Raw genomic sequence first — 16,358 nt, forward strand, 5'->3', positions numbered from 1 at the left:
GTGGAAGACCAGGATAATTTCTTAGGCAGCTCTCATGGGATTTGTGTTTCTCTTAAAAGGGTATCTTTCAGTGCATCCTCTTCCTCCTCCTGCCTCACCTTTTATGGTGCCCATCAGGCTAGGAGAGTTCTCTTCTCCTTGGGCTGACAGATAAGGGCTGCAGGGTGACTCACGCTCCGTGCCTCCCATCCCTAACTGTGGCCTGAAGCTTCATTGCTTCTACCTGCCCTTCTCTGTTCCAGCACTACTTCATTCAGTAATTATTTATTAACTTTGGAGAGTGAATCCAAATCTTGTGTTCCTATGTGTGCAGTTGTTTTTTCAAATGGGGCCAAGGTAGTCACTAGTGAAAGCAAGCAAATTTTTTCCAGTGTTAAGGATTATTTTCTATCCTGGTTACTGGTAGATAGATTCCCCAGAGACAGTGTCTTTATAAAGGCAGGACTACACCATTGTGCACATACACACACACACACACACACACACACACAACACACACACCCCTTTTAAAATAATCTTTCTATGTGGCATGATGGTTATGGCCTATTGAGACTGCTGCTCTGGAACATGTGACCTGTCCTCAGCTTTCTCTGTGACTGCTTGATTTGTCATCTTTGGAGTCCTCCACAGCTTACCCAGAGAGCACTTTGCCTGGCCTTGCTTGCTATGCTGAACTAGCTCTCAAGTGTGCCTGTGATAAGTAAACGCTCCTCAGAGCATCAACAGGACACCTTCCAGGTATCTCTAAGGTATGTGACATGATATATTTGACAATATGGCCTTAGAATCAGGTCGCTCTTGGTTCGTGTCAGCCTCCATTCAACCTTCCCAACTGAAGGACCCTGGGCAAGTCCTTCCTTCTGGTCTCCTGTTGAGGTGGGAATGATCAGCCCCCAGAGGGTTGCTGTGGTAATGAAATGAACCCTACATTAAAGCATCTGGGTATGTGGTAGGCCTAAAAAAGTAGCTATTATTATTGCTACTGTCTAATTGAGCATTTTCCTTTCTGCCATTTCATCCTAGAAATGATTTGATTTTAAAGCATGTAGTACCGACATCACAGAATAAGACACTGTACTTCAAGACTGCCCCTGTCTTGCTATATTCTTTCCTGTACTTTTTTTTCCTATGACTTGAGAAGGCTGTTTTGTTTCATTTTGTTTTTTTGTCTTTGCTCTTACGAACCATCTAAGCTAAAAATCAGATATGTATATATCTGTATGTAGATATGTGTATATACAGATACACATGTATATGTTTTAAGCTCGAGTTTGTTTCTTTGTCTTGCTTTCTCTAGATTCATTATAGTCACAAGATTTGGAAAATGATTCTAACACAAGTTTTCCAGAGAGGAAAGAACATGGGAGAGGTTTCTCCCTTAGCCAGTACTTCCTGGGAGGGGGTAGAAGATAATGGAGAAAATAGTGGCAAGGGGGGCAGTGTCTATATCTACCTGCCATCACCTCATTAGGATGGTGGAATACTACTTAGTTCCACATGTTTCCCAGAATACATTCCCAAGGCTTTTATTGTGAATTTTTGATACTTTGGTAAATAGCCTTTGCTTTTACCATTGTCCTCCCTTAATTGGTCCAGTCAATAACCTCCAAATCTAGCTTTTGCTTGCTCTACTCAGCTTTTATTTTTTTAGTTCATGCCATCACCTAGAGATGTGTTTTTTTTTTTTTGGCTGTGTTGGGTTTTTGTTGCTGCTTTTGGGCTTTCTCTAGTTGCAGCGAGCAGGAGCTACTCTTTGTTGTGGTGCGTGGGCCTCTCACTGTGGTGGCTTCTCTTGTTGTGGAGCATGGGCTCTAAGCACGTGGGCTTCAGTAGTTGTGGCACATGGGCTTAGTTGCTCCACCGCGGCATGTGGGATCTTCCTGGACCAGGGCTCAAACCCATGTCCCCTGCATTGGCAGGTGGATTCTTAACCACTGCCCCACCAGGGAAGTCCCAGTGTTTCTTTAAAGAATCACTTTCTCTGCACTTATCTTTTGGGCATAAAGGCTCTGACAAATGCTCATGTGCTCAAAACCCTCCTTCTCCCTTTCCTACTTCCAGGAAACACCCCACTGCTCTCCAGAGGAGATATGTCTCCTGTCAGTTCCTCCCATTCAATGCTATGTGCCTAGAATGTTTTATGCTTATTTAACAAAGAAGGAAATAATTTGATTTTTCCTGGCACTCTTCATCATCCTGTATTCCTGCGATTGAAGAGACGCTCTTACTTTATACAAAATCTGTTTTTTTTAATCATTTTTTTAAATGTGGGGAAGCAGAAAAACACATGGCACAGATTACTTTCATATACTTTATCTACTTTCTATTATTTGAATCCTCTAAAGCTTTACTATTTTTATTTTTGTTGAAGTATAGCTGATTTCCGATATTATATTAGTTTCAGGTGGACTGAAACTAATTTCATAGTGATTCAATATTTTTATAGATTGTACTTCATTTTAAGTTATCACAAAATAATGGCTAAATTTCCCTGTGCTGTACAATACATCCTTGTTGCTTATCTACTTTACACTTAGTAGTTTGTACCTCTTAATCCCCTACTCCTATCTTGTCCCTCCCCCCATCCCTCTCCACACTGGTAACCACTAGTTTGTTCTTTATATCTGTGAGTCTGTTTCTGTTTTGTTATATTCATTCGATTCTTTTACTTTTTAGATTCCACTTATAAGTGATAGCATAGAGAGTATTTGTCTTTTGTCTTGCTCTGTCTGACTTATTTCACTAAGCATAATAATCTCTAGGTCCATTCATGTTGTTGCAAATGGCAGAATTTCATTCTTTTTATGGCTGAGTACTATTCCATTGTGTGTGTGCGCACACGTATATATTGGGTTGGCCAAAAAGTTCATTCATGTTTTTTCATAAGATGTTATAGAAAAATCCAAACAAACTTTTTGGCCAACCCAATATATATGTATCACATCTTCTTTATCCATTCATCTGTTGATGGGCACTTAGGTTGCTTCTATATCTTGGCTATTGTAAATAATAATGCTATGAACATTGGGGTGCATGTATCTTTTCAAATTAGTGTTTTCATTTTCTTCGAATAGCTTTACTATTTTAGAGCACTGCATTTTGGTCTTCCCCTTTTCTAATACTCTATCTGTATAATATACATTTCCCTTAAACAACTGCACTTAATAATAATGATTTTAAACAACCACACTAGCTAGCAATTCTTGATCACCTTCTGGTCTGGCTCTTGCTAAGTGCTTTGCAGACCTCATCTCACCATTTAATCTGCAGTCCTCCCTGTGATGTATGTACCCTTCATATTCCCATTTTCAAATGAAGAAAACCGAAGCTGAGAGAAGTGAGGTCATTTCCCAGGGTCACAAAGCTGGGAAGTAGCAGAGCAGAGCCAGGTCTGCATCCAACTCTGGTGTCCACACTCCTCAGCACAGCACAGATCCCATTCACTAGCACAGAATGGAAACCTGACAATGCCCTCTACAGAGCACAGCTTTTACCTATGTGTGCCAGATGGTAAAGAGAGACCCAGATGTAAACCTTTTCTCCTTTTGACTCTAGAAAATCCTAATTTTCCTCTTCCAAGATTGATTTTTCATCAGATTTCCATAATCAGCAATGGTCCCACAAGGCTTCTGCTGTTCACTGGTGCTCAATATTCTTGCCAAATTCCTGAGCTTTTAAAAGGAAACCCTCTATTGCCTTAGTAATACCAGAGGAGATTGCACTTGTTTGTTGCAGGTTAAAACAAGTCTCCATCCCTGTGGGATCTTCTGAAACTCATCTGAGATGAGATAGTGTCTTGTCATGTGCTCTGTAGAATTACTGCAGATGTATTTTCATTCAATGAAATACGCTGTGGTTTAAGTTGTGGACCTGCCAAATCAACATACTGCCACATTTTGTTGTTCAGAATTCTCTATCTTTTCATCTGTCCAGTGTGTTTCCTAAAGCTACCCAAACACATTATGGGCCCACTAGATAATAAATCCTCAAAGCATCCCTGGCAGGTAGATAGGAAAGGAAAGGAGAAAATGTTGCCCGCCCACACATTACTTATGAGCAAATAGAGACAGACAAGATTGCCTGAAATTGACTGATGGCTTTAAATGAGTTGGAAATGGAGGTAAGACTATAATTTAGTTATTTCCTGATGTAGTACTCCCCCAGTTCCTTTTTTATTAAACATATTGTGAAGCTAAAGTAATTTTATTTTCTATTTTGTCTTTTCTTTTATGTGAGCAGTGTACCCTCAATGAGCTCCAGAATGCTCATTGTAGATTACATTAGCTTGATAGCCTTCATTTCTGGCTGGTTAGTGCCAGGACCCTGGAATAGCATGCAACGACAACTTCAAAGGGTGAGAGTAGAAAGTGCCACATTCTCTGCACACGCTAAACAACTGAGTGTTGTATTTGTTCATCTTTTTAACCAAATATCTCAGGCATATAAAGCTAAAGATGTTGTTACGCAAATACTCAAGTACACACTTCCAAGCTTCAAAATAGAACGTTTCAGATAAGTGGAAGGCTGTTTATGCGTTCTTCTCAATCTCTTTTCTTCTCCCCATGTTACAGGCAATTGTGATGTTGAATTTAGTGTTTTTCATTCCTCTGAATCTATACATGTATAGCCATAAAAAATATACAGTATTATTTTTCATTTTTTTACTTCATATGTATGTTTCCTTCTGTACCTTGCTTTTATCCCCCCATTACTTTTCTATTTTTGAGATGTATCCACGTCAGTTGATACACATAGTGCTAGTCTCTTCATTTTAAACCTCCATATTATGTTTAATCCATGTAACTTTCCTCTAATTTAATTATACATTCTGAGGGTGAACACATAAATTGCTTCCAGTTTTTCACTATTATAAACACTATTTCCATGATCGTTTTTGTACATGTCTTTATGGGCATATGTGCAAGATTATCTCTGAGGTATATGCCCAGGAGTGGCATTGCTTAATTGACAAGTATCCACATCATCAACTTTACTGGGTTTGCTTTCCACCAGTTTATACTCTCACCAGCAGTAATTCCCATTACTCCATGTCCTCGTCAATACTTGATATTGTCAGACTTTTTATGTTTGCCAATCATATAGTTTCTTTAATTGCATTTCCCTGATAATGAGGTTTGACATCTTTTCATACATCTGCTGGACATTTGGAATTTCTGTTCTGTGAAATGTCTGTTCCTTTCTTTTACTCATTTTTTTAACTGGGCTATTTGCATTTTTCTTATTAACTTGTAGACATTCTTCATATTTCTGATGACAAGTTATTTGCTGGTTACATATATTGTATGTACTCCCAATGTGTAATTTGCCTTCTCACTTTCTTTATGATGAATTTTGATGCACAGGAGTTTTTATTTTTAATGTGACCAAATTTACCTACTTCTTTCATTCTGATTTGTACTTTTTTATCTTATTTAAGAAGTCCTTCCCTACCCAAAGTCATGGAGTTAATTTTCCTTATATTTTCCCTCAAACGTATCAAAGTTTTGCTTTTTAAATTTAGGCCTCTAAAAGTCACTTGGAACTTTTGCGTACATAGTGTGAGGGATCTAATTTTTTCCCTTTGGATAACTTAAGTGAGGAGGTAAATAGTTTTACCTACAGGTGAAAGAAGGACTCACAGTCTGAAGAATTCTATAGGGTTTGAAATGTGAGACCAATGATAGGTTGACAAAAATCTTTTAAACTTAGAGAGTTCAGAAATGGCAACAGGTCACCTTCATGTGTGACTGCATCCCTTCAGGGCTGGGCATCCTGCTAACAGCTTGTTGGATGTCATTGGTTTCATGAGGTCTGTGCCCTCATGTAGACATGCTTGTAGCAAGGGCAAAACTATGGTCAATGAAAGCCATGTGTTTGTTCCTGCTGAAATTGCCTCCTTCCAGGTCTCCTTCTCAGCAGATACTCAAATTAAATTTCCAGGCAGTGAAGTAATAGAAAGTTACCACTTGGACTTGACTACAATGTGATTTATAAAAGAAAAATTGGTACTTCCATATCTAACTAGCTGCCCTGGGTGAGTACACCCAGTATTCATCTATTAGGGTGCTGATGAAAGGAAAATCTCTGAGCCTGGAGTCAGTCAGTAAGAGTGATTTAAACAACAGAAAGTTATTCTGAGATGAACGTGTGGGTGGCGATGGTTCCTTCTGGGGACTGTGAGGTGTTCCATGCCTCTCTGCTAACTTCCAGATGTGTACTGGCAACCTTTGGTGTTCCTTGTCTTACAGATGCATCACACCAATCTCTGCCTTTGTGTTCACATGGCATTCTCCCTGTGCCTCTGTGTCCAAATATCTCCTTTTTGTAAGGATACGAGTCATACTGTCCAGTATGACATTTTCTTAATATAACTAATTATGTCTTCAATGATGCTATTTCCAAATAAAGTCACATTTTGAGGTACTGAGGGTGAGGACTTCATATGAATTTGGGATGGGGGGACACAATTCAAACCCTAATAGGTTCTTACAAAGTTTCTTTTATTCCGCCTTTTATAAAATTTCAATAATTTCTCCAGCCCTTAATTAGAGCAACAGTCTAATATTTTTGCAACTAAATCAATGTGAAAATACGTTCCTTTCTTGAAGATTTTTTCCCTAAAATTTATTCCAAAATCTGTGAAAATCAAGGTATGAACTATAGCCTCAAAGTCTCTAAGTCAGTGGATCTGCAGGTTGTTTCTTCTGTCTTCCCTCCTCACCTCACCCTCCCTCCTTCCATAGGCAGCAGGCACCCACTGTGTGTCAGACACTGCAGGGTGCTGGCGATGTCAAGATGAATGCGGCAGCCTTGGACTCTGCTTTCTCAGAGTCCTGCACTAAAGGGATTGGTGCTAAGTCCCCAGGCACTTATAATTCAACGTGAGAGATGTATCCTGAATGAGGAGGTTCACAGTTCTGTGGGAGCACAGTCAGGTGTTCACAGAGTCGCCCAACCCAGCCTGGGATGTCAGGGAACAGAGCCAGCACTAGGATGAGAGAGCCAGGTGCCCAGACCACACCATTTAAGGAGGTGCTCACACTTGGATGCCAACCCTGCACCTGCCCAACGCTGAGAGTGATCACCTCCTTAAATGGTGTGTCCTAGGTGTCTCAATGGTCTCACTCTAGTCCTGGCCCTGGCAGGGAAAGCTACGTAAAGGAGGAGACAGCTAAGCTAAAACTGGAAAAGGAATGATAGAAAGATGAATGACAGTTTGCCAGGTAGAGATGGAATAAAGAACATTCCAGATAGAAAGACCAGCAAAGACCCAGAGAGAAGGTAGGCATGACACAACTGGGGGGCTGAAAGAGAACTGGCATCAGGGGAGCCAAATGGGAAGGTTTAGATGACTCCCATGAGTCATCTGAACTCACCAAGTCGAGGGAAACTAGAGTCCCAGCAGAGCCACTGCCACCTATGCGCCATGTTTTTACACAACTGGGTGAGTGAACGGAGCCTTCGTGAGAATTAAAAAAAAAGTCTCCTTTTCTTCAGGTGGACACAGACTTGTATCCAAGCACACAGCTCAGTCAGCAGAGCCTGGGCTGGATTGAAACTCCCACTTGCCCCCTTGGGCAGGTTTCCATCAGGATTTAGGCAGAGGAAGGTGCAGGAGTCTGTGGGTGCAGAGTCGGGCCCTGAAGACAAGAATTTGAGGCCCTTAATGTTGGATCAGAACTCCAAAACCAACCCCAGATGGCCTGGTGTGCTTCACTCAGCTCTGAGCTGGAGGATTGGCCTTTCTGTTCCAACCCCATGTTGTCACATCGTGAATTCTGCTACTCTGGGAGTTGGGAGCTATATTGAATTTATTTTTCTTTTATAACTCACAGATCCTCAGGCTGATTTCCTTAACCACAGCTTAGTGGCTTGAATTGATCAGCCGAAGGGAAAAGACTGGATTTATCACCTATTTCTAGATTCTTCTGCATCTGGGATCATGATATGGAATATATTAGCATATTTAAACTTACAGTATAATTGATTTACCAGAATATTCCATTAAAAATATTTTTGTATGGCTTTTCTCTCTATGAATTTACTGTTTCTCATTAAGATTATACTTTTCATAGACCTAGGCATTCCCCTGGAGACCTCCAGGACTTAAAGCTCCTCAGGAGGCATGCCAACAGCTTTGGAAGGTTAGAGAGAGACCAGTAGCTCAGTGTCCAAGCCTGATTTATGGCATCCCCTTGGGAATGCCCACTCTGTTGAGTGTCAGGTGCAGCAAGACCCGCAGCATTCTCTGTTCTCCTGACCCCACCCCCCGCAACTAAAACATGGGTAGGATCATCCAGTGACGCAACCAATTTAGAGGCAAAGCCGACATGTCTTTCTGACCTGCTTTAAATGAGCAAGTTAGGAATAGTGTCTGGCTCGCAGATGATATTAAAGTTAAAATAATTTCATTTTTGTTTAATAATTATTAATACAGTTATTTCTTTAAACAAAAATGACTAAGTTTATGGCTGAGTCTCATCTATATTTCGTTTGCTTCCAAATGTTCACAAACTTTTCAAAAATAACAGATTTATTTAGATATAATTCACATGCCATACAATTCACCCAATTAAAGTATACAATTTGATGGGTTTTAGTATGCAACATCACCACAAACAATTTTACATTTTCATTCCATTAGCGGTCTGCCCCCATTCTCAAATTCCCAACCCCTGGCAACTACTAGTCTGCTTTCTGTCTGTATGGATTTGCCTGTTAGGGACATTTCACGTAAATGGAACCATAGAGTGTGTGGTCTTTTGTGACTGACCTCTTTCACTTAGCATAATTTTTTCAAGGTTCATCCATGTTGTAACATGTACCAATACTTCCTTTCTGTGACTGAATAACATTTTACTGAGTGGATATACCACATTTTATTCATTCATTCTTCAGTTGGTGCACATTTGGGTTGTTTTTACTTTTTGGCTCTTATGAATAGTGCAGTTACGGACATTTGTGTACAAGTTTTTATGTCGACATATGTTTTTGTTTCTTTTGGGTATATACCTAGTAGTGGAATTGCCAGGTCATCTAGTAATTCTGTGTTTAAACTTTTGAGGAACTGACACTGTTTTCCAAAGTAACTGTATAATTTTACATACCCACGAGCAGTGTGTGAGGATTCCAATTTCTCCACATCTTAGTCAACACTTTTATTATCTTTTTAAAAATCATTATTATTATAGCCACTGTCCTAATGGGTATGAAGTGGTATCTCATTGTAGTTTTGATTTGCATTTTCTTGATGACCAGTGATAATGAACATCTCTTTATGTGCTTATTGCATCTTCTTCAAACAAATGACTATTTAGGTGCTTTGCTCATTTTTTAATTGGGCTATTTATCTTTTTTATTATTGTTGTAGGAGTTCTTTTTATATTCTGAATGCAAGTCTCTCATCAGAAATATCATTTGTAAAAATATTCCACAAACCATTTTTTTTCACAAACCATTTTTATATGTCCTGAATATTTTTTAAATATGTATTTATTTATTTGGCTGCATTGGGTCTTTGTTGTGGCACACAGGCTTTTCATTGAGGCATGTGGGATTTTTCGTTGCAGTGCTCATTGCAGCACATGGACTCTTTGTTGCGGCGCGTGGGCTTCTCTCTAGTTGTGGCATGCAGGCTTTCTTTTCTCTAGTTGTGGCACATGGGCTCCAGAGCATGTAGGCTCTGTAGTTTGTGGCACACGGGCTGTCTAGTTGAGGCACGTGAGCTCAGTAATTGTGGCGCGCAGGCTTTGTTGCCCCGCGGCATGTGGGATCTTAGTTTCCCTACCAGGGATTTAACCCGCATCCCCTGCATCAGAAGGTGGATTCTTTACCACTGGACCACCAGGGAAGTCCCTGTCCTAAATATTTAGAAGATGAGTGGTCAATCAAACTTTATATGGCACCATTCAGCCACTAAAAGTGATACTATAGCATTTATTGCCACATTTTAATGTATGATTAAGTGGAAGAAGCAGGTTCTAAAACATTATGATCCTTTTTTAAAAATGCATAGAAAATCATCTGGAAGTATATATATATCAAGTTGTATAGCAGTCATCTTTGGATGTTGTAATTATATATTTTAATTTTCCATATCTTTTCTTACTTTTAGTGATGAATATGTATTTTTCTGATAGTAAATTATTCTCAATTTTTTAAAAAACCCAATTGTGTAAGAAAATGCCTACCTCACTTGCACATGAGTTTGACTGATTCTACCTATTATTTAGACTTCCCAAAATCTCATGCGAGTGGGAACAAGATGAGACCACAAATGAGTCCATTTCAATATAACAACCTGAAACTATGCCTCTCAGTTCCAGAGAGACCAAAGGCTGGGAGGGGAAGGAGTAAAAGGTATGATTATGTATAGGGATTTAATATCAATCTGTATGGCTCGCTTCAGTTTGCAAAGCACTTTCAGACATCTTACTTGATTCTCACAGCAACCCTATTGGACACCAGTGTTCAGATGAGGAAACCAAGGTTCAGAAACATTTTGTTTTTTCCCAAGGTTGTGTGGCCTTGTAAGTAAGTATGCTCAAACTACAGTCTGGGTTTTCTACTCCTGTTGCAGTACTTGTAACTGATTGCCCTGCCTCTCATACTGTATTCTTCTCTATAAAATTTTCTCTGAGAGTCGGATATTTGAAGGATCACTTTTTAATACCTGTAAAGATGCTGTGGTGTTAACTTGGAGTGCTGTGCTTCTGGCTAAGATGGCTTCACAAACCCCCAAATACTTTTCTTTAGTGTTCTATCTCAGGAAAGGAAGAATTTTTTTTTTTTTTTGCGGTACGCGGGCCTCTCACTGTTGTGGCCTCTCCCGTTGCAGAGCACAGGCTCCGGACGCGCAGGCTCAGCGGCCATGGCTCACGGGCCCAGTCGCTCCGCGGCATGTGGGATCTTCCCAGACCGGGGCACGAACCCGTGTCCCCTGCATTGGCAGGCGGACTCTCAACCACTGCGCCACCTGGGAAGCCCAAGGAAGAATTTTTGATACATGAATTAACTTATGCCTTGTTGTTGTTTACTTTTCTATTTTCTTCTCATTTATCAGCTTTATTGCTAAGCTTCGAATATTGCTTTCTTTTAAAATTGTTGCCCAAATGAGATCATCTTGGCATTTGTACTGGCTTTATTTCTCTTCTATGACTTTTACAAGCAGCCTTGGAAACAAAGGACCTCTTCTTTACTTCCTTGGCACACTCTTCATCATTTATGAACATGAGAAAAAAAGATGGATTTTTTCCTTTGCTCAAATAACTATGGCATTGTCTGTGTTATTTAGGCTAAATTAGGTAGAAAAAAGTCTGAAGTCATTTGAAAAGTATGTGACTTTCTGTAGATTCTAGACAAGAGGTTGGTTTACAAACATTTTCTGTAAAGACCCAGACAGTAAATATTTCAGGCTTTGTAGGCTATACAGTGTCTGTTGCAACTCTTCAACTCTGCCATTGTAGTGCAAAAGCAGCCATAGACAATAAGTAAACAAGTGGGCCTGACTGTATCAATAAAACTTTATTTACAAAAGCAGTCAGTGAGTAGATTTGGCCCACAGGCCAGGGTTTGCTGACTCCTGTTTTCAATTATTTAATTTTTGTCTACCAGGAATCTAATTTTGTCTACCAGGAATCTAATTCTTTGGCTAAGTGATTTGTTACCAACCATATGTTTCAAAGCCTCTTTATATCACCATAGATGCTAGTGGGTGATACGTACAAACTCATTAAGAGTTAGAAGGCGAGTCCAGTATTACTAGGTTGTCTAGGTTGTCTATTTACCTCTTCCTTTCCAAGGTTAGAGCTGCTGCAAGTTGCAACCTGGACCCTTCTTAGTCCAGGAACATATCCCTGACCTCCTCTTGTGTTTTAACCCTCTTTACACTTATAGAAAGTATCCCAGTTCATAAGCTATTCAGTGAGCATTTTATTTCATTATGGCCATCTGAGCCACAGATCTGAAAAGTAACTCTACTTCTATCGGTCAATTCCTTTGAAATTTATTGGAGAGCAAAATAGTTGTGAAGAGTATCCAATGACTATGTTGACCTAAAAAAAAAAAAAATAGGCTGCCAGTTATTGCTCTAGGAAAAAAAAAATTAGGTTCATTCAGGATCGGCAGAACATTTTCATTTAGGGTCTGAAACCATGGTGAGCCAGGTGCAAGTCCCCACATGGTGAGGGAAGGAGAATGCTTTTATAGAAGGGAAAAGGATTTGGGAGAGCCATAGTACACAGAGTCCATGGCTTTTCATTGACTACGTTCTTGCCAGGAAAGAAGAGGAGTCTTTCTTCTTCCTGTTGGACTCTGCTGTCCTCCCAGAGCAGGAGAGCTCCCGCTTCTGGGCTCCTGACTCTATTTAACTGAGGTTTCTGTTTATTAATTTTTTTACAATTGTTTGTAATTGTTTACAATTTTTACAATTGAAAACAAAACCTATTTTTGTGGTCTCTTAGTTACTTTCTCACATTATGTCTCAGTTTGGGAGTAATTTGGGAATCGTAAGATGGAGGGAAACATAAGAAGGATTGATTTCTTTTATTATGAATTTTGTACATAAAAATTTTCCATGCGGGCTTCCCTGGTGGCGCAGTGGTTGAGAGTCCGCCTGCCGATGCAGGGGACGCGGGTTCGTGCCCCGGTCCGGGGAGATCCCACATGCCGCGGAGCGGCTAGGTCCGTGAGCCATGGCCACTGAGCCTGCGCGTCCGGAGCCTGTGCTCCGCAACGAGAGAGGCCACAACAGTGAGAGGCCCGCGTACCGCAAAAAAAAAAAAAATTTCCCATGCAAGAAAAGTTTCTAATAGTCTTCACAAGTATTTTTGAGAAGATTGTTTTTAAATGCCTGTTTCTAAACAATATATATAGATACATTTTTTAATATGAGAGAGTCTTACCCCAAGAAACTACAAGAATATTTTCCCACTGCCACCTTTAAATTAATTTTTAAAATTAACATATTTTCTGATGTAAAAGTAATATATTTTTATAGAAGAAAATTTGGGAAATTTATAAAGCATAAATAAGAAAAGTAAAATCACTCACAATCAACTCCTTAGAGATAACTGTTGCTAACATTTTGGTGACACTTGGGTATCTCTTTATGCATATGTGTACATATAGATTAGATACAAAATTGATCTAATAAGATTATATAAAGTACTTTTGTAATCTGTCTTTTTTACTGAAGAATATATAGTGGATATACTTCTATGTTGATTCACACAGATCGACATTAACTTTAATGGATACGTGGTGTAGATGTACTTACTATAACCCACTTGGATGATCACCTATTGGGGTATTTTAAGTGCTTTATACTTTTCCACTATTACAAAGAATGCTTCAGTAAACATTCTTGTATGTAGTATCTTCTTTTCCTGCCAGAGTACTTCTTCAAGATAAACTATTAAAAGTGCAATTAGCAGAAATACGTGTGTACATACATACGTATAATTTTGATATAGAAAAGTTTGTGCCCAAATTATATTCTTCCCAACAGTTAATGTGAGTGCTTCACACCCTCACCAAACTGGGAAATTTCTATAATTCCTCAACAGATCAGTTATCAGTATCATGGCATCCTTTCTGATTACTATTTTTGTTTTAATATTTTATATTTTTTAAACCAACACCTACACAGCACTTACTATGTGTCAGAGGCTATTCTAGGTGTGGTTTTTTTTAAATATTAACTAATTTAATCTTTATGATAACCCAGTGAAGTGGGCACTGTTATTATTCCTAACTTACAGATGAGAAAGCTGTCAAGCGACTTGAAGGTCCTGTATCTAGTAAGTGGTGGAGCCAGGATTTGAACCTTCCTGATTATCCCTTGACCTTCCTTATTATCCCTTGAACCTTCCTGATTATCCCAAAGTCTATCCTCTTGACTGCTATGCCCTGCTGCTCCTTGGAAGAAAGAAAGGCTCAGCTGCCTAGGAAATGAACCTGGCAACAGGGGTCAGAGAGCCAAATCCATCTATTATTTTCAGTATCTTCTATTTTAATTACTTTAAAGATAATCCCTTTGATTTTTTTAGGGTATATCAAGGTCAGAAGAAATCAAAAGAAGCTCTGCCCCACTACCAAGAGGCTTTAGAATATATTGAGATCAGTAAAGGTGAAAAAAGTCTTGAGTGCGTACCAACATTGAGGGAATTGGCAGGTGTAGAACAAGCCCTGGGATTTCATGACGCATCCATCAACCACCTTTTACAGGTAAGCTGCAACGTACTGGCCACCAAAGCTGTTCCAGTCCACTGCTTTTCACAGATACAGGTGGAATAGCAGCTCTGAGAATTCCTGGCTTTGTTAAGTGCTCTAGATAAGTAGAACACTTGGTCTGGAGTAGAAGTTCAACAAACATCTTCGTAAGTGGGCAAGTGTGGGATACTGGTCCTGTGTTACTTGTGCATCTTCCACAAACAGTCTGAGACTGCCTGAAGGTGGCTTTTCTCATATTAGGTGCATAATTTAAGTCTTGTTTCCCAGACAATGTTTCTTTATTATTTAATGCTTATCTATTTAGAGCTTATGTTATCAAACTTATTAGGGTTCTTATCTACCACATTCTACAATCTTTACCTGAAGTCACTTAGAGTTGTCATCTGGTAGCTGCTGTTCTACTTTGTCATTAAAAGATTCTTCTGTGAGTGTATCAGTTAGGGTTCTTCAGAGAAATAGAACCAATTGGATGTATACATAGAGTGAGAGAGAGAGAGAGATTTACTGATATTTTAAGGAATTGGCTCACACAACTGTGGGGGCTGACAAGTCCGAAATCCATAGGGTAGGTGGGCCAGCTGAAAATGCAAGCAGGGTCTCTGTGTTACAGTCTTGGAGCAGAATTCCTTCTTCACTGAAACCTCAGCCTTTTGCTCTGTAGACCTTCAATTGATTGGATGAGGCGTACTCACCCAATTATTACCTATTATTGAAGGTGATCTCCTTTATTCAAAGTCTACTGATTATAAATATTAATCATAGCTACAAAGTACATTCATAGCAACATTTAGACTAGTATTTGACCTAGCTGGTCACCATAGCCTAGCCAAGCTGACATATAAAACTAACCATCACAGTCAGTTTGATGTTTTTGTGTGGTATCATCTGCTAAGAACACGTTTTAAATTGTTTTCTGAGAAATTTTCCCTGTTAAAGTTGTAAAATATAGACTAACTCATTTCTTATTTCAAATGAGATATAATGATATGGTACTGAGGGTTCTTTATTGCTATTTCTTTTAAAATTTGTATGACCATTTATACTCCCACACACAGTTTATTAGAGTGTGCCATTCTCTCACTTTCTCTGGATTATCTCCCTTAAATATTATTACCACCCTGTGACATATTATTATTATTATCAGTTTATAGATAAGGAAATCAAGAATTAGAAAGGTTGAGTGATATGTCCAGGAGTACACAGCTAATAAATGGCATAGCCCAGGTTTAAATGCAGTATTTTTTTTTTTGAAAGGTAATTCTGGCTGACATGTAGAGAGTAGACTAGGGAGGGTGTGCCAAGAGTGGAGGTAGAGTGGAGCACTGAAGGCTGAAGATGGTGGTGGCTTAAACTAGGATGATGTTTATAAGGATGAAGAGAAGTAGATGGGTGTGACAAAGATTTAGGAGGCAGAATTTATGAGATATGGAGCTTGAGTGGATGCAGGACAAAGAGGGAAGGGGAAGAGTCGAAGATGACTCCTGGGTTTCTGGTCTGAACACCTGAGTGGGTGTTTGTGTCATTTACAGTGGGGGAGCAGGTGTGACTGGGTGATGGAGAGATGGTGAGCTCAGGTTTTTTGTTCGTTTGTTTGTTTTTTGTTGTTGTTTTTTGTTTTTTGTTTTTTTTGCGGTACACAGGCCTCTCATTGTCGCAGCCTCTCCCGTTGCGGAGCACAGGCTCCGCACGCGCAGGCTTAGCGGCCATGGCTCACAGGCCTAGCCACTCCGCGGCATGTGGTATCTTCCCGGACCGGGGCACGAACCCGTGTCCCCTGCATCGGCAGGCAGACTCTCAACCACTGCGCCACCAGGGAAGCCCGTGAGCTCAAGTTTTGATGGTGAGTCTGAGATGCCCATAAGGCATCCAAGCAGAAATGACAGCTAGACAGTTATATAATCAGGACTAGAGTTCAGAAAATAGGTCAGCAAGTCCTCCACTTATACACAGTAATTGCCTTGGGAGAGGGTGAGATCACTCAGGCAGGGTTTGTGGAGGAAATTTGGTGTTCATTGGTCAAGTAAAGAAGGATAAATCGGTAAAGGAAAAAGAAGAATTTGCCAGATAAAAACAAGAAGAAAAGAAAGAGATATTCTCATTGCCACCCCTTTTGATACCTTTTGCTG

At 39.7% G+C, this 16,358-nt stretch overlaps 1 protein-coding gene across 1 annotated transcript in view; it reads left to right on the top strand.

The window, feature by feature from the left end:
• Positions 1 to 16,358, top strand: part of TTC23 (tetratricopeptide repeat domain 23) — a 78,630-nt gene that overhangs the window by 17,427 nt on the left and 44,845 nt on the right. The window contains exon 5 of the mRNA XM_082833949.1: positions 14,049 to 14,226. Coding sequence (XP_082690075.1) covers positions 14,049 to 14,226 — 178 coding nt within the window. The remainder of the gene's footprint in view (positions 1 to 14,048; positions 14,227 to 16,358) is intronic.

This window comes from Leucopleurus acutus, assembly GCF_964270905.1.
Source record: "Leucopleurus acutus genome assembly, chromosome: 1".
Classification (NCBI taxonomy): Eukaryota; Metazoa; Chordata; class Mammalia; order Artiodactyla; family Delphinidae; genus Leucopleurus; species Leucopleurus acutus.